This window comes from Rutidosis leptorrhynchoides, chromosome 2 (genome assembly GCF_046630445.1).
Source record: "Rutidosis leptorrhynchoides isolate AG116_Rl617_1_P2 chromosome 2, CSIRO_AGI_Rlap_v1, whole genome shotgun sequence".
Lineage (NCBI taxonomy): Eukaryota > Viridiplantae > Streptophyta > Magnoliopsida > Asterales > Asteraceae > Rutidosis > Rutidosis leptorrhynchoides.
The window spans coordinates 244,524,386-244,543,541 of record NC_092334.1 but is presented as its reverse complement, the minus strand read 5'-3'; the positions used below and the strand labels follow the sequence as shown (position 1 = coordinate 244,543,541).

The window sequence follows — 19,156 nt, the reverse complement described above, 5'->3', positions numbered from 1 at the left end:
GTTGCTTATTCATGGATGAAATATGCAAAATAGGAACATAACTCAAATAAATTAACACCATAGTTATATTAATGAGTTTGAATAATTTCGTTCCGGTACAATACATAAAATAGATCATATCCAATCACTAGAATATCGAAGCCCTAATGCACAAACATGTCCCTCATGTTTTGGCCCATGTAAAAGCTTCGTGAGTGGATCTGCAACATTATGATCTGTATGAACTTTGCGAATACATATCTTTCCTTTTTCAACTTCATCCCTTATGTAGTTGAATCTCCGCTCAATGTGACGAGTCTTTTGATGAGCACGAGGTTCCTTGATTTGAGCAATCGCACCCTCATTGTCACAAAAGATCTCAAGAGGGTCCTGAATGGAAGGGACCACTCCTAAGTCGTCGATGAATTTCTTCATCCATGCAGCTTCCTGAGCTGCCAGTGAGGCGGCAATGTACTCCGACTCTGTAGTGGATAACGCAACAACTTCCTGTTTCGAACTCTTCCAAGAGACCGCACCACCATTTAACATGAAGACATAACCGGATTGTGATCGAGAGTCATCTCGATCAGTTTGGAAACTCGCGTCCACGTAACCTTTTACAGCGAGTTCCTCCTCACCAGACCCATATATTAGAAACATATCCTTAGTCCTCCTAAGGTATTTCAATATGCTTTTAACAGCAATCCAATGACTATTTCCTGGGTTATTCTGGTATCTACTTGTCAAGCTTAGAGCGCATGACACATCCGGTCTAGTACATATCATTGCATACATGATAGACCCAATAGCAGATGCGTATGGGACTTTCTTCATTCTCTCTTGTTCATCTTTCGTGGTAGGACACTGAGATGAACTGAGAACGGTTCCTTTTTGAATAGGTACCAAACCTCTCTTAGAGTTTTCCATCTTGAACCTTTTCAAGATTTTATCAATGTATGTACTTTTACTTAAACCTATCAATCTCTTGGATCTATTCCTATAGATCCCTATCCCCAATATGTATTGTGCATCTCCAAGATCCTTAATGGAGAAGCAACTCTTTAGCCAAGTTTTGACTCCTTGCATTGTGGTAATATCATTCCCAAATAATAATATATCATCCACATATAGTACAAGGAACATGATAGTGCTCCCACTAGCTTTCTTATATACACAAGCTTCATCACCATTTTTAATGAAGCCAAATTTCTCAGCTTCCTCATTAAAACGATGATTCCACATTCTAGATGCTTGTTTCAATCCGTAGATTGACTTCTTTAACTTGCATACACTTTTAGGATATTTTGGATCAACAAAACCTTCAGGCTGGACCATATAGACATCTTCCATAAGATATCCATTTAGGAAAGCGGTTTTGACATCCATTTGCCATATTTCATAGTCGTAGTGAGCAGCAATGGCAAATAATATCCTAATAGACTTTAGCATTGCCACAGGCGAGAAAGTTTCAACATAATCAACCCCTTGAGTTTGAGTGAAACCTTTTGCAACAAGTCTAGCTTTATATGTATCTAAGTTTCCATGTATGTCGGTTTTCATTTTGAAAAGCCATTTGCAATCAACTAGCTTAGAGCTAGGAGGTTGCTCAACAAGTTCCCACACTTGGTTTTCATACATGGATTGCATCTCGGCGTTCATGGCTTCCTGCCATTTATCTTTATCAATCCTTGATAAAGCATCTTGGTAGTTTGTTGGTTCATCCAAATCAACCGTATAGCAACCATCTATGAGAAACCCATATATCTCAGGAGGATTGCTAATCCTACCAGATCTACGAATGTCTTGTGTATTTTGATCATCCATTTGATCACTATCAACATTTTCATGTTGAGTGCTAGTGTCAACCAATTGTGTATCATCTACTTGATCTTGAACCTCTTCAAGATCTATCTTCCTTTCACTATTTCCTTCCATTAGGAACTTAGTTTCAAGGAATTCCGCCTTCCGAGCAATAAATACATTCTGCTCGGATGGATCATAGAAATAGTATCCCATATCATCCTTGGGATATCCTATGAAGATACACTTCGTGGATCGAGCATTCAACTTATTAGGGACGTAACGCTTAGGATAAGCTTCACATCCCCATACCTTTAAGTATGATAGAGATGGAGGTTTACCAAACCACATCTCGTGAGGAGTTCGTTCCACTTTCTTGGTTGGGGCCATATTTAAAATACGAGCCGCGGAGCTTAGACAATAACCCCAAAATGATAGAGGCAACGAGCTTCTTGCCATCATAGATCGAACCATATCCATTAGGGTTCGGTTCCTCCTTTCGGAAACTCCATTAAGTTGGGGTGTTCCGGGTGGAGTAAGTTGTGAGATAATCCCACAACTCCTAAGATGATCTTGGAAGGCATCGCTTAGGTATTCACCTCCTCTATCGGTACGTAGTACCTTAATTGTCCTATTGAGTTGATTTTGTACTTCGTTTTGATATTCTTTGAATGCTTCAAACGTTTCGTCCTTGTGTCTTAATAAGTAGACATATCCGAAACGACTAAAGTCATCAATGAAAGTAACAAAGTATCTTTCACCATTCCTAGTTATGGGTTTAAAGGGTCCACATACATCCGAATGTATTAATCCCAATAAATCTTTAGCCCTTTCATAAGTCCCTTTGAAAGGTGCTTTAGTCATCTTGCCTTGTAAACAAGATTCGCATACATCAAATGAATCCATTTCATTTGATTTCAAAAGTCCATTCCTTTGAAGTGTATGCATTCGGTTCTTGTTTATGTGACCAAGGCGACAATGCCATAAGTAGGAATCACTCAAATCCCTTTTGAGTTTCTTGGTGCTTGTATGGTATATAGAGCTCCATGATGCGTCATCATGAACCAATTCATAAATTCCATTTGAAGGCGAAGCCTTGAAATAGAATACATTATCTAAATAAATATGGATATCATCATTAACAAAATTAAGATTAAAACCACATTGTTTCAAACGGGAAATGGAAATAATGTTTCGACATAAATCGGGTGCATACAAAACATCTTTCAAAATAAGTTCCAAACCACTTGGAAGCTTTAACACAAAGTCTCCTTGAGCCTTCACTTGCACTTTGGCTCCATTACCCATGTAGAGACTTGATGTTCCCGTTTGCTTGCTACTTCTTTTGAACCCCTGCAATGAATTACAAATGTGAGTTCCACATCCAGTGTCTAATACCCATGTATTAGAAGAAGTAATACTAAGCTCTATATATACCATATATATATTACCTGAGGTTTGCCCTGCATCCCTCTTGTCCTTCAACTCCTTAAGATAAACCGGACAGTTTCGTTTCCAATGACCCATCTCACCGCAACCGAAACATGGGTCTTCCTTGGGGTTTGCCTTCTCGGCTACCTTTTTCTTCTTAGCCTTGTTGATGGTTGGGGTAACCATCTTCCCCTTCCCTTTGCCTTGATGGGCGGGTCCTTTTCTCTTAGCCACCTTTGGCTTAGAGGTGTTACCTTTGGACCCACTTTGATCGATTGCTAACACGGGTAAAGCCCTTTTACCCATGCTAGTTTCCGCCGTTCTAAGCATACCGTGAAGCTCACCTATGCTCTTATCCATCCCATTCATATTGTAATTAATTACAAATTGATCAAACCTTTTTGATAGGGAGTTAAGGATAAGATCGGTGGCTAACTCATTAGATATGTTTAGGTTAAGACGGTTAGCACGATCGATAAGGCTTTTCATCTTAAGTACATAAGATGAAACCGATTGGGTATCGTCCATACGACAAGCATGTAGCGCTCGAACCGTTTCGAAGCGTTCGACACGCGCTTGTTGAAGGAACATCTCCTTCAATTGCGTTATCATGTCGTACGCACTATGATGTTCAAAATCCTTTTGGAGTTCGGGTATCATAGTCCCAAGCATTAAGCATGAGACTTGAAGGGAGTCGTGGCAATACTTATCGTAAGAGGCCATTGCCTCCACATCATTCTCATCCGGTTGATCGGGAATGGGGTCCTCAAGCACATACATTTTATCCTCTTGTTTGAGGACAATCCGAAGATTGCGAAACCAATCCATAAAGTTTGTATGGTTGAGTTTGTCTTTCTCTAAGAGAGACCTTAATGATAGGTGGTTTAGGTTAAGTGGTGCGTTAGGAATGTTGTTGTTGTTATTGGCGGCCATCTACAAAATTAACAAAGTTCGTTTAAGTATCGATTTTAATTTAACATTCAATACCCTTTAAATCCAATTGAATTATTAAATTCTAGAATCCAACGATAAACCAAATTTTGGTTAGGTGACCTTTATCCCGCAATTTGATTTAGCTAGGTAGTCAATAAATGACAATTGCAATCCATTTGCAACTTCTAGAGTATGGGATCATGCAATCCTTTTGCATGGAATATTTATCCCATCAACGCCTATTTGTTCCTCATGCTTCGGTGACCCTAAGTTCGTGATTCCCAAATCAAGTCGTCCTACTTGTGTAAACGTGTAAACTTAACATACAAGTGGTTAGGTGACCTTTATCCCACATGTATGCGAAGTGTACCTTATTCATATTAGTTCGCTCATGACGGTTAGGTGACCTTTATCCCATCAAGAGTTTCCTAATACGTCTAAGTGTTTCCACAAAAGGGTGGCGTTTAACTTGTTTACCTTGTTAGTGAAAGGGATTTTGAGTTTTCGTTAATTCTAGTTTTGAGAAAACTTTTATGCCATTCACTAACATGCATTTAGTGTATGGTACTTATGAAAAACCAATTTCATGTCTTGTAATTTAGCCAATTACTTGATATAAACCATTTTATATACGTTATCCTTTTCTTGTTCTTAATAACCATTTATTAAGGTTTTTAGTTGCTTTCAATTTAACCAATTAAATTGTCGTTTTGCATGTGCTTAGTACGTCTAATTTAACCCATTAAATTGTCGTTTTGTTTGTTGTAATCTTGTGATTAATTGTATCAACCAAACCTACAAAATAATAATCATACAAACAACCACACATGCAAAATTAGTATGTTCACAATCTAGCCATTTTGGTGGACATTTGTTTAGCCGAAAACAAATGTCACCGGGTAAGGGTTAATCATACAAAGTAGGAGATTTCAAATCTCCCACTTAATCTTGCATCCATATGCTCCTTGTGTTCTTCAAGTCTTCATCATCTTGTATCTTCATTTTACAAAATATGTATCCTAATACATTTTATCTAGAAAATGAAATACAACCTATTCTATTTTACATACCAAATATAAAATGAATTACATAACAAATGAATGAATTATTACAAACCAATTGAATAATTATTACATGCCATTTGAATGAATAATAATACATACCAAATGAATCATAAATCAACCAAACACACATGCATGCAACACAAGGTCAAGGCTAGGATTGTGAACATTAACATGCAACCAAAATTGACCAAAATGGCAAGTTCCAAACCCCTTTTGGAACCTCCAAAATTCGGCCATCTCCTCAAACCCACCCAAACCCGAAAATTTTTGTATTCCATTTTCATGCATGTACTTGGAATGCAAATATAGTGGGTTTAAAGACAACAATTCGAAGCATATTTCAACAACTTCGGCTCTAGATACCATTGTTGGGATTTAACAAGTTCATATATCTTAAAACCTTTTAAGAATCATAATAAACGGAAGCGTGTAAAATCAAATTTAACTTGTTAGTCATTCAACCATTTTAAATGTAAATCCCATGGATCAAGTTGTGAAATTATACTTACTAATTAACAAGAAAGAATAGTGTTATACCTCCTCAAAGCAAGTTTGAGGGCTGCAATAAATGGGCAGAAAGTTTGATGAAGTTGATGATGATAAGAGCTCCAACTTGAACCTACAAGTGTGCAAAACTCCAACCCTTTAATGTACCAATGCACCTTGAAGTTGCTAGACCTTAATCACCCTTAAAACCAAGCTTTAAGCCCTTTTCTTCTCTTTGTAAAAATCGGCCAGCAGCACTTTTAAAAGGTGCAGTAACTAGTGAAGGAGATGATGGTGAATTGAGTCTCAAAACAATGAAACCTCAAGAGGTAATACCCCAAACTTGTACCCAACACCTAATACTATGGTTAGGATTTTTGACACTTGAAATATAAGCCTTCAAACAAGCCCAAGAACACTCCCTTCACTCTCAAAATTTTGGCCAGACTGCAGCAAGAAAAGAAATGAGAGTGTTTTCCTTGTTTTTGGTAATGTTTGAATGCATGTTACTTTCTTTCTTGAGTCAAAGCATAAGTATATAAGTTAAGCATGTTCTTGTAATATTGTGCCATCTTAAAAGTAGTAAAAGAGCATGTGTGAGACCTCCTTGGTCTCAACAAAACCGTCCCCCATGGGGAGTGTTGCAAAATTTGTCACTTGCATTTTTTTAATTAAACTTGTAACATATAATGCCATGCCCTTTTATTACTTACATTTATAAAACAATTGTTTTATAAATGTATCACAATATAACTACTTAAACTTATTAATAATTGAATGCTTATCATATAAATTATCCAAATAATTTTATCTCAGGTAATAATGTTTTAGAAAACCGTTTTTCTAAAATTCAAGTGTCGCGTATTTATTTAACGACCCAATCGTTAAGATTAAATACATTTAAGGTGTTGGTAAGTTTGTTATTGGGTATGACCCGACTTGGATCATAACATGTTAGCCACGTTAATTTAATATGTCTCTCGGGCATACGAAATACCTTCACCTTGATATATACGTTGTCTTTTCGCCATCGTTACCGGTGAACCTTTTATATTCCACCACATTATTAGTAAGCTTGCCAGCAACTTTATTGCTCTTTGACTTAAATTTCTCTGAAAGATCACTATAAAACCTTGTCATGTACCCATCTACATTTTGTAACAATAATTGCCATACCAAACCCCAGGAAGCATCAATAATTATTCTTGAATCTCACATCATTTCTGCATATACATATAACGTTATATCCTGGAATTATAATTCTAAAATCCGGAATAGCACTTCAGCCTACGAATCAATACTATGAAGTTTTGAAAAAGCTGAATGAAGCAGCAGAAACTGTAAACAACCATAACAGTTAGAAGTTGATGATAAAGAATATTGTGTTAGCAAAGCATAGAAAAAGAGAAGGTTTGAAACTGAAAAACGGATTGAGCAAACCCTGAAGGAGGCTTTGGACAAATCATAAGGACTAAATCTGCCTTTAAAGAATCCAAATGATTCAGTGTCTGCTGAAGTCTTTAGCGAATACCTTTCTCCTTACTCTAAACCCTTGTGGACAATATTCTCCATCATCCTCTGATCTTAGATATTCTAAGATATCATCGTATATTTCATTATAAATATCCTCCATATTTCTGAAGATATTTTCATAACTATTCTTATCTGAAATCTTTTATCTCTTCGCGCTATCAGTGTTACATCATAAAGGAAACTGTTTTAGTTTCTAAATCTCGGAAAAATTCAAAATTTAAAATATGAATGTTGTTGAAATAGTGTTGGGAACTGAAGCATGAGTTAGTATAATATAATGATGCCTGATCAACGTGATTATATTACAGTAAGTCATGTTGAGTTTCTATTGGAACATGATGATTCATAGACCATAACGTCATCATGCTCTATGTTACATGACTCTTACATTCTACCTAATCTCTAAACGTATCAAGAACATATTTTTTTGATAGTTCTATCTTTTGTCTTGAATTCTGATAATTTGACTAATCAAGATCGTGCTATTACAAATTATCTCCCAGAACATTAGTCATGTTCATCTGAAACTCCATACCTACGAATTCTGGACCATTACTCGCTTTACTTAAAAATCGAGAAGAGAAAACAAAAGCATGAAGCTTCGAAATAGGAATAGGAGTATAAATCACAGCAGCAAATGGAAGAGAGCAATAACCGAGAATGACAATACACAAGCACAGGAGCTCCGAAATATACGAAAAAATATTAGCACGATCATAACACATAGAATTACAAACCGTGTATATCAATTCGTATAGCAATATAAAGACACTAGAGAACTAAAAACACTCTGAACCCAAGAGCATAGCAGAAGTAAACAGATTCCTCTGGTGGTAGATGAAAAAGAGGAATGACAGATGTGATAGTCAAGAATATATCAAGAATTAGAACTGAATGGAGCATATTGACAAATATTTTGGAAGTATGAATTAAGGAAGAAAGTATAGAAGATGAGAGATGTGGAAATAAGGAAACGAAGGGGGGTGTTAATTTATAGCGAAATATCAGACATAGCAATCGAGGCAGATTACGCACCTAATCGAAGAAAATTATAATTTCCTTTATTACCGAAGAATCAAATCTTATTAAGATTACAAATTTTCTTTAATCCGGAAATCAACTGTGATGACATCAAAAGTTAAGACAAATCTTTACTTTCCTCATTCACTATTTTGCGATAACTTCACTCATACACTTCACATAATCGAATTGTTTTATCCATATTACTCACTGATGATAAAACTCTAAATTTTCAACTCGTATTCGTCATGAAAACATACTTATTGTCAGCCATGACGATCTCGATCAAATTTTGGGACGAAATTTCTTTAACGGGTAGGTACTGTAACGACCCGGATTTTTTCGACTACTTGATTATACTATTTATATGATTTAATAATTCCGACTTGATAAGCAATGAATTTTAATAAGTCTTGAACCTCCAGAAAGAGTTTTACACAAGCTTTTGGTCGCCCTTTTATTCCGACGATTCACGAACGTCATAACCTGATTTAATTGTTTAATTGTTTAATTATTGTGTATATATATATATATGGATTTATATATATTTAACTTGAAAATATGATAATTAAATATCTCATTAAGTATATTAACAAAGTATTATATATATATTTTCATACTACTAATTTAAAGAGTTTTTGAACAATATATATGTTACTATTTAAATGACGTAATTAACTTATGTTAAAATGTATTTACATATAATGTATTACGAGTGTAAATACATCCTTACAAGTATTAAATACACTTTATAATATACCAATACATATAAAGGATAGCTATACTCGTATTTTCGTTCAATTTCCTCAAGAATTCTACTCGCATTCATACGCTATTTTTACCCGTATTATACACAGCTTCTAGAAGTATTTACTATTCGTATATACCAATAGAAATCTGTAATTATTTGTGTAATATGTCATCCATGACCTAATCAATTTAATATTTCATCCATGACTTAATACATTTTAACTTATACTAGATATTTTCACTAAAAACCAAATTTTCAAGCCTATAAATAAGCACCATTTCTAACTCATTTTTTACACATTCATTTTCCAAATTTTACTTCCAATTTTCACACACACTTGTCTCAACTTTTGTTCTACTACTTCTTTCCAGCAACTTTACATTCTAAACTTGAGGTAAAAACTCTACTTCAACTCTTGTTCAATTCATATGTCTATAGCTATCTATATAAGATTTATAAACTAGAACATAGTTTAGTTAATTCTAAACTTGTTCACAAAAAAAGTTAATCCTTCTAGCTTGACTTTTAAAAATAACTTAACACATGTTTTATATCTATATGATATACTAACTTAATGAGTTAAAACTTAGAAACACGAAGAACACCGAAAAACCAGACATACGCCGTCGTAGTAAAACTGGGGGCTGTTTTGGGTTGGATAATTAAAAACTATCATAATCTTTGATTTAAAAGTTGTTCTTCTGGGAAAATGATATTTCATATGAACATGATACTATATCCAAAAATCATGGTTAAACTCAAAATTGAAGTATGTTTTTCAAAATGGTTATCAAGATGTCGTTCTTTCGACGGAAATGACTACCTCTTTCAAATATGGATTATAACTTGTAATTCTGACTATAAACCACCAATTTTTCAGATTAGTTTCACAAATTACAGTTCGTTACGAAACCATAGCAATTTGATTCACTCAAAACGGATTTATAACGAAGAAATTATGGGCAAACCAATATTGGTTAGAAATTGATAATTTGATTACGGGATTAATTCATTAAAATCTATACTAACCATATCCTAGCTAACTTTTCTTGTATTATACATGTATTCTAACATGTCATAGTTACACAATACATCGGATAAATTAAAAGACACCACATACACAATACGTGTAACTACAATAGCGGTATTGTGGATCATGATTGAGTCTTATACAATAGGTGTATACTATGTACTACTAACTACGAACTACTAACTGTGGACTACTAATTGTAGACTACTAACGTTGGAATGCTAACTTGACAGCTTAAACAATCAGACGTGATTGAAAATATAAACTTAAACAATCACACGTGATTGAAAATATGAACTTAAACAATCACACGTGATTGAAAGTATGAACTTAAACAATCACATGTTATTGAAGATATGATATGTATAATAGTTGTATTACATTTTGATATATATATATATATATATATATATATATATATATATATATATATATATATATATATTTGTTAGAGGTTTGTGAATCCAAGGACGACGGCCATATTTTTAATAAGTTAAAACTTATTAAAAATATTTTTAAACTCTAAAAATATTTTGGGATGAGAATACATGCATTTTATGTTTTACGCCATGGGTCATGATTGAGTCTTATACAACACGTGTATACTATGTACTACTAACTGTGGACTACTAATTGTGGACTACTAACGTTGGACTGCTAACTTGACAACTTAAACAATCACACATGATTGAAAATATGAACTTAAACAATCACACGTGATTTAAAGTATGAACTTAAACAATCACATGTTATTGAAGATATGATATCAATAATAGTTGTATTACACTTTGATATATATATATATATATATATATATATATATATATATATATATATATATATATATATATATATATATATATATATATATATATATATATATGGTACAGGTTCGTGAATTCAAGGACGATGGCCATATTTATAATAAGTTGAAAACTTATTATTAATATACTTTTACTACCGTGAGTATATAGTCCCATTTTTAAACTCTAAAAATATTTTGGGATGAGAATACATGCATTTTATGTTTTACGCCATGGACACAAGTACTTAAAATATATTCTATGTTGAGTTGTACCACTTTGCATATCTTCCCTAATAGCTTGGTAACTAATATTTACATGTTGTAAGAACATGTAATCGCGAATCCTATTGATAGATCTATCGGGTTTGACAACCCTAACCGGGCTAGTCAATCTAGTATCGTAAACGGTTGCATAGTACTTCGTTTTTACTACACTTGGTACAGTGTAGGGAGATTTCATAATAAATGGAATATGCTACATTAATGGATAAGTATGGTTATCGAAGCGCTCAACAACTTATAGAATACTTTTATACACTTGCGAGTATACATATATTTATAACTATGAAATCTTGTGGTCTATATTTATATCGATGCTAAACCTATATATCTCACCAACCTTTGTGTTGACTGTTTAAGCATGTTTATTCTTAGGTCCTTAAGAAAGTCTTCCACCGTTGCATTATCTGAGCAAGCTGTGCATTGAGTCTCATGTTTTTTTTAAATGGAGTGTTGCATTCAATAAAACCTTTGTCATGTATTATATTCGACTGTTATGTCACGTGTGTATTATTTGGAAACCGATGTATTATGGAGCTTATTTCTTAAACAATTGCCCACTTGTTTAAAACATGCATTATGTATAATAATGGTGTGCTTTTTATGAAACGAATGCAATATTATCTAAAACGTATCATATAGAGGTCAAATACCTTGCTATGGGACCAATGAATAACGTACTGCATTTATAGTAATATGGACGGGTCGTTTCACATAGGTAGCAATATCAGCCTTCAAATTTGGCCACCAATAAAACGCCTTCAAATCTTGATACATTTTATCTGATCCCAAATGAATTGAGTACCTTGACTTATGTGCTTCCTCCAATACTAGTTCTCTCAATCCACCAAACTTTGGTACCCAGATTCGATTAGCAAAGTACCGTGTTCCGTCGTCCTTGATGTCAAATTTCTTATCCAAATTCAACATCGACATTTTCTTGCTTCATGGCTTCTCGTTCTGCTTCACGAATCTATGATGTGAGATTTGTACGGACAACTATGTTAAGAGCTTTAACCCTGAGGGGTTTCTCTCGCTCCTTTCTGCGTAAAGCATCCGCCACAACATTCGCTTTGCCCGGATGGTATTGAAGTTCGCAGTTATAATCGTTAAGTAGTTCCATCCAACGTCGTTGTCTCATGTTGAGCTATTTCTGATCGAATATGTGCTGTAAACTCTTATGGTCAGTGAAGATAGTAAACTTGGTTCCATACAGGTAGTTTCTCCACATTTTAAGTGCAAAGACAACAGCTCCTAATTCAAGGTCGTGCGTAGTGTAGTTCTGCTCATGAATCTTTAACTGTCGCGATTCATAAGCAATAACCTTATTTCATTGCAGGAGCACGCAACCCATTCCTTAACGTGAAGCATCACAATAAACAACAAAATCTTCATTTCCCTCGGGTAGAGATAATATCAGTGCAGTTGTTAACTTCTCCTTCAACAACTGAAATTCAGTTTCTTGCGATTCTGACCACTCATACATCTCGCCCTTATGCGTTAACGCGGTTAATGGTCAGTCAATCTTAGAGAATCCCTCGATGAATCTCCTGTAGTAACCAGCTAAACCCAAAAATTGCCGGATCTGAGTTGGCATCTTTAGAGTTTCTCAATTCTTAACTGACTCAATCTTTGCTAGATCGACCTGTATTCCATTGGCCCCTACAACATGGCCAAGAAATTGTAGCTCTGGTAACCAAAAGTCACACTTAGAGAACTTTGCATACAACTGCTCTTTTCTAAGCATGGTCAATATCGATCGTAGATGTTATTCGTGCTCTTCCTTGTTCTTGGAGTACACCAATATATTATCATTAAACACAATGACAAATTTATCTAGGTATGCTTACACACACAATTCATGAGGTCCATGAACACTGTTGGTGCGTTCATCAAACCAAACGGCATCACTGTAAACTCATAATGTCCATAACGTGTTCTAAACGCCGTCTTCGGGACATCAGCTTCTTTGACTCTCAATTGATGATACTATTGATGAATTTTATGCAAGTCCCTAGACATCTACCCATGTCCATTGCAGGTTAAACAGTTTACAAGATACCATGATCGCTCGTTATTATCCTATCTGTGTTTATATGTGGTTACAGGTATTACAAGAACGCGATAAGGATGTTTGACTATGTTAGACTTAGTCAGACGTACGAGTGAAGCATCACTCGTATGGCTGACAGGCTCATACGTACGGTTGATGCTGAGCTAAGTCACAATTATAACCTAAATGAGAAAACACGAGTGAGTGATCAACCGTACGGCCGATGAGGCCAACTCGTACGAGTGATGGATGACACGTACGGTTGAGTCAAAAGCTGAGGTATATAAAGGTTTATGTTCTTCATTTTAGGTTAAGCCTCTCTCACACATAATCACTCAGATCTGGTTCACCTGATTTGATTCTCTCTCAACCCAAATCACTCCAGGTAGTGAATAATAGCTCTAGGCATTAATCTAATCACAATCCTTGTTGTGGTTTGACTAATTTAATCCCAAAAAGCTTCCCATATTCACTTTGATTGGTTTGATTCACTAATTCCGCCATTGTGTGAATTAAACCTGTTGATCTCGAAGTTCCTAGTCATGTTTCATCATTGGTATCAGAGCATTGGTTGTGATTTCATCATCATCAAGTGATTTTTGGTGATTAATAGGGTTTATTTTTGGGTTTTTGAGATAAAAGTGATTTTAATCAAAAAGGAATCATTTTTACGTGTGTAATTGTAATTAGAGAGTGTGTTTATGTTTGTTTAGTACTAATCTAGCTTTTGGACTAAGAAATTAAGGTTTAGCATCAATTTTTAGGGTTTTTGGGTGATTTGAGCTGAACAGCAGTTCACACGAGTGGGTCAAAATTTCTTGATCACACGCACGGTTGACCATGTGGTTGATCGTCACTCGTGAACTCACATGCAAGGATTAGCATAACCTTTTGAGGTTAAGTGACGAGTCTGATCACACGAGTGATCACGCGTTTGACGGTGACACGTACGAGTAATCACACGGTTGATTATCACTCGCACGTCTAAGAATTAGTGTTTGATTTTATTGGATAAGTAGTGACAAGTACGTCTGAGTCTGTGATACGTACGGTTGATACTTTCACACGTACGGTTGATACTATCACATGTACGAGTGATATCTAATATTGCACGTCTGATCTTTGTTAAAAGTTTTTTTTCAAGATGTTTAATTCAAATGACTACGCGTTGGCTGCACCGTTAGACCAGAGCATTACGAGTATGACTCAACGATTACTCCTCGCTGAGAGTGAATCAGGAAGTGGTATGAAATGTCCAAGGTTATTGAATATGGATAACTATTCCACTTGGAAGTCAAGATTTAAGATTTGGTCTGATGGTCAGGACACGAAGCTTTGGAAGTATATTGAAACTGAATTTCAATGGCTACGTTCACCTGTTACAAATGAATTGTATACGTTACACAATATGCCTTCAGAAGAGCGTGAAGAATATAATTTGGAGAAGAAGATGTACTATAACTTGACAAGTGCTCTTGATGGTCCGATATTCCATCAATTTCTGTGTCATGACAATTCGTTCAAGATAAGGGAAGCACTTCGTACTTTCAATGAAGGGAATTCGTCTTATAGAACCAGAAAAGGTTTAGAGTTGAAAGCTGAGTTTGATCGTTTTCACTGGCAAGTTGGAGAGTCCATTACAGAATTGGTTGAAAGATATCGTCATTTGCTAGCTGAAATACATAAGCATGATGTAACCATTGATGAGAAAGACATAGTAACATGTCTAGCTGGAGCATTACCGTTAGAATGGAATGGTTTCGTATTGACTATGAAAACTAGTGGAGAATTAGCTACTGCTACAGTGAACTCGTTTATTGCAAGACTTCAAAAAGAGGAACTAGAGTTGTTAAACAAAGTCAAGAGGTCTAAACAAGTTCAAGACACAAAAATGTATTGTCCAAATGGTTATACACCGCCTAAGTCAGCTCATGCACCATTTCAAACAACTTTCGCTACGAACAATCAGAATATGTATGGTTTGAATGTAAGCAGTGCACCTATTCAACAAACTTCGTATCCACCACAAGTTTCACCATGTTCTCTCAATACTCAATTACAGCCTACTACCAGTACTACAGAGACATCTACACCGACTGCATCAGATGTTCTTTCTGCACTTAAGATTGAAAACATGATGAAAGCTGGGAAAGAAAAGATAATTGAAGATATAGCTTTGCTATCAAGCCTGGTCAACTCTTATGATAGTTATCTTGATGGTCGTGTGGGCAACATTCATCTAACAACCGAAGATTATCATCAACTTGATAAAGATGAAGCAGAAAAGATGGATATTATGTGGGGTATGGCAAATCTTGTGAGATGAGCAAAAGATTACGAAGAGCAAACTGGAAAACCGATCGGTCTGACCAAGGATACAAAACTGGGTTTTGATATGAATTCTGTTACTTGTTAAAACTGTGGAGAATTAGGTCACTTTTCAAGACAGTGTACGAAACAAAAGAAGCAGGGTAATCGTAATCCATTCAAGAATCAGAACTACAGTTCTCAGAGTCATTCAACTAAATGCGAGATCTACATTACTAATAAAATAAATGAGGCAGAAACAGCTGAAAGTCCGAACAAAGCTTTGGTTGTCATTCATGGAGACGATGATGTTTGGTCTATGAAGTTAAATATAGTTGATCAACAACATAAGGATAACATGGCTAAGATTTCTAAAGTAGAAGAAGATTGTGTCACTAGTAAGAGTCTAATTGAGAAGCTGACTGCTCGTGCTGAAAGAGTTGAAGAATTGTCAAGAACCATTCGAAAAGAGAAGGTTCAGAAACAAGTTGTGAGCAAATTCAAAAAGGCACGTGATTCAGTTCCTCGTACACCTGAATCTGGAAGTGTCTCACCAACATCATCAGAGGACTACTACTTCAACAGTTTGAAGGATAAGTATGGTGATACCTCAGTGTTTGAAGACAGTCTAGAAGCAGACCATAGTGAAGAAACATTGGTTGATGCTGATAAGGAATTAGAAGAATGGGGTAGAATAATTTTTGTTGAATTGGAGATATTAGTTCTTTTGGGTGAAGGTTCAGATCTCGAGAGTGTAAATTCAGAAATTGATGATTCAAACAAGACGTCAGAATCAGAGGTTGAAGATAAAGCTGATCATACTGGGATAGATCAAACTAATTTTAAAGTATTGAACAATCAAGCAGTTGACTTATTGAAGATGTGCTTATCAGCTAGTGATCTTGAAAAAGTTTCCGGTTTGACAAGAGCTAAGGACATATGGGATAAACTTGAGAAGATTCATTTGGGAAAAGATGCTGATACTTCAGAGTTTCTTACAGACTCGTCAGAATAAGAAGTTGAGCTCGATGATAGGAAGAAGACAGATTTCTTTGCATTTATGGTTGAGACTTCCTCATCAAATAATGCTCAATAGGTATCTTCTGATCCATCTACTGTTGTTGAATGTGTTAAATGTGCTGAATCTAAAGTAACAATAGATAATTTAACTAAGGCATATGCAGAAATGAAAGAAAAATGGCATGCTGACCATGTAACCACTAAGGTTGAAAATGAGTTGAAAGAGCAAATCAAAGTTTATAAAAAATAACTTCACGATCTGGAATGTTATAACTTTGATATAAATCAAATTTAGTTAAACGTGTTGACACAATAAACGAATTGAAGAAAGAAAATGAATGCGTTAAAGCTGATTTAGAAGCTATGTCAATTAAGATGAAATGTTGGGCAAGTGCGTCACAATGGAATGCATTAATGGTGGAATTAAATGGCACCAAGGGAAAGGGTATTCGATTAAAGACCGCAGCTCCACCGTTTCAGAAAAAATTTGTTAATGCAAATGTTGTTGATGGATGACTAGAAGACTGTATTCCACCTAGTTATGAAGACTATGTTGAGAAGAATAAACAGTGTAGCTCAACTGAGAATGCACCTTCTGATGATACCACTGAAGGATCTTTAGATCATGAGGAAGATAAGAAAACTGGTCTAGGAGATAAGTCTGAGAAAATGAAGGTGATAACACCTGATGAGCCAATTCGGATTATGAAAAATCTAAAGTTTGCTAATAGAGTGGTTCCACCGGTTACACCTAAACCTGTATATAAATCTGTTCCTAGAAAGAGATCAAACGTTTCTCATGTGTCTGCAAAAACACAAGATCCCCCTTCCTCTAACTCTAATAATCAATATCAATCCAGAGGATATAGAGAATTTCGACAATGTTTTAGTTGTGGTGTGTTTGGACACATTGCTACTAACTGTCCTACAAGGTATAGAACACAAAGACGTAAGATTGACCTCACATATGATGATCACCGATCACCTCATACTCACATAACAGGTTCACCTGTTCGTGATGTAGTTCGTTCTAGAAGACATATGACAAATATTGTCTATGGAGACTATAAGAGAAAGAACTTCAATAGGTCAATTTCCTCTGTGAAGATGAAAGTTCCTAAGAAGGATTTGCTGAATCAAGTGATCGTGGTAAGTCTTTTGAACCTAAGGCACGATCACCTTCGCAAAAAGTTAGTCGTTGGAAATACTTTTCCCGCAACAAACCACGAGTGAATCGCTCTGAAAATGAGCAGAATACGAAAAACCAGAATAGCAATGTTGCTTCTTCTAAACTGTCTAAGTTTATGGTTTCCAACGATGAGATTCCACCTGACTCAAATAGGAAATGGATGGAGTTTCAAGTTATGGGTGTTAATGGACAACCTACTGCCGTCAGGGCGTGGGTTCCCATTATCAATTAATTTTCTTAATGTGATATGCAGGGAACCAGGGTACCTGCAAACAACACCTGGATAGTGATAGCGGCGTTTCGAGACATTTGACTGGACAGCTATCTCTTCTTTCGGAAGTACACCCAATTAAGGGAGGTTATGTTGCATTTGCCGGAGATAAAGGAAGTCACATTTCAGCTCAAGGTTTACTGAAGAATGAGAAAGTTAGTTTTGACAAAGTGAATTACTATCAAGAGCTTGCAAACAATTTGTTGTCGGTTTCACAAATCTGTGTTAAAACTTTCAAAGTAGCATTTGATGATGAATTCAGCTACATTCTGAAACCAGAGTTTGTGATTCCTCCTGAAATGATATTAATGAAGGCTCCTAGACAAGCTGATTTATACATGCTAGATATGAATGTTGCTATTTTAACTGCTGAACATCATCGAGCTTTTATTTCTAAAGCGACTGAACAAGATTCTATCACTTGGCACAAACGCATGGGTCATCTAAGTTTTCGGAAAATGAATCACCTTGTCCACAACAATCTTGTAGAGGGTGTTGATCTTCGATCTTTTCATATTCCAGGAACATGTGTTCCGTGTAAGAAGGGTAAGCAGAGCAAGAAAGCTCATAAGCTGGTGAATTATACTCCAATTTCTGCTCCGCTTAAATTGCTACATATGGATCTTTTCGGTCCAATTCGTTTTGTAAGCATTGATGATAGTAAGTATTTTCTGGTGGTAACTGATGATTATTCAAGATTCCTTTGGGTAATGTTTTTGAAAGAAAAGTCTGATACGTTTGAAAACTTGGAAGTGCTAATCAATCGATTAGAAACAGGCTTTAATCTTAAGGTAAGAAAGATTCGTTGCGACAACAGTACAGAATTCAAGAATCAGTATCTTGCAGGTTTCTGTATTGAAAAAGGCATTAATATGCAGTTCAGTTCTGCATATGCTCCTCAGATTAATGGTGTTGCTGAAAGAAAGAATAGAGTTTTGATCGAGACAGCTAGAACAATGCTTGCAGATTCATCATTGCCTGTTCATTTTTGGAGTGAAGCTGTTGCTAATGCGTGTTACACTATGAATCGAGTTCTGACTGTTAAACGACTGGGTAAGACCTGCTATGAGCTACTGCATGGGAGAAAACCATCTCTGAAGCATCTAGAACCATTTGGTGCACCATGTACCATTTTGAAAAGAAAACCAGAAAGTAAGTTTGATTCAAAAGTGGTTACTGGAGTATTTCTAGGATATAGTTCTCCT

General features: G+C 35.5%; 1 protein-coding gene across 1 annotated transcript; it reads right to left on the bottom strand.

Annotated features, from left to right (window-relative positions):
• Positions 1-3,021: 3,021 nt before the first annotated feature.
• Positions 3,022-3,601, bottom strand: LOC139891728 (uncharacterized). The gene is made up of 2 exons (XM_071874716.1): positions 3,231-3,601; positions 3,022-3,132 (listed from the first exon to the last, which is right to left on the bottom strand). The coding sequence occupies exons 1-2, from the start codon at positions 3,577-3,579 to the stop codon at positions 3,116-3,118; spliced, it is 366 nt and encodes a 121-aa protein (XP_071730817.1). The 5' UTR covers positions 3,580-3,601; the 3' UTR covers positions 3,022-3,115.
• Between the last annotated feature and the right edge of the window lie 15,555 nt (positions 3,602-19,156).

Excerpts from the sequence above, each read along its gene's own strand:
- LOC139891728 (XM_071874716.1), bottom strand. The coding sequence starts at position 3,579 with ATGAATGGGATGGATAAGAGCATAGGTGAGCTTCACGGTATGCTTAGA.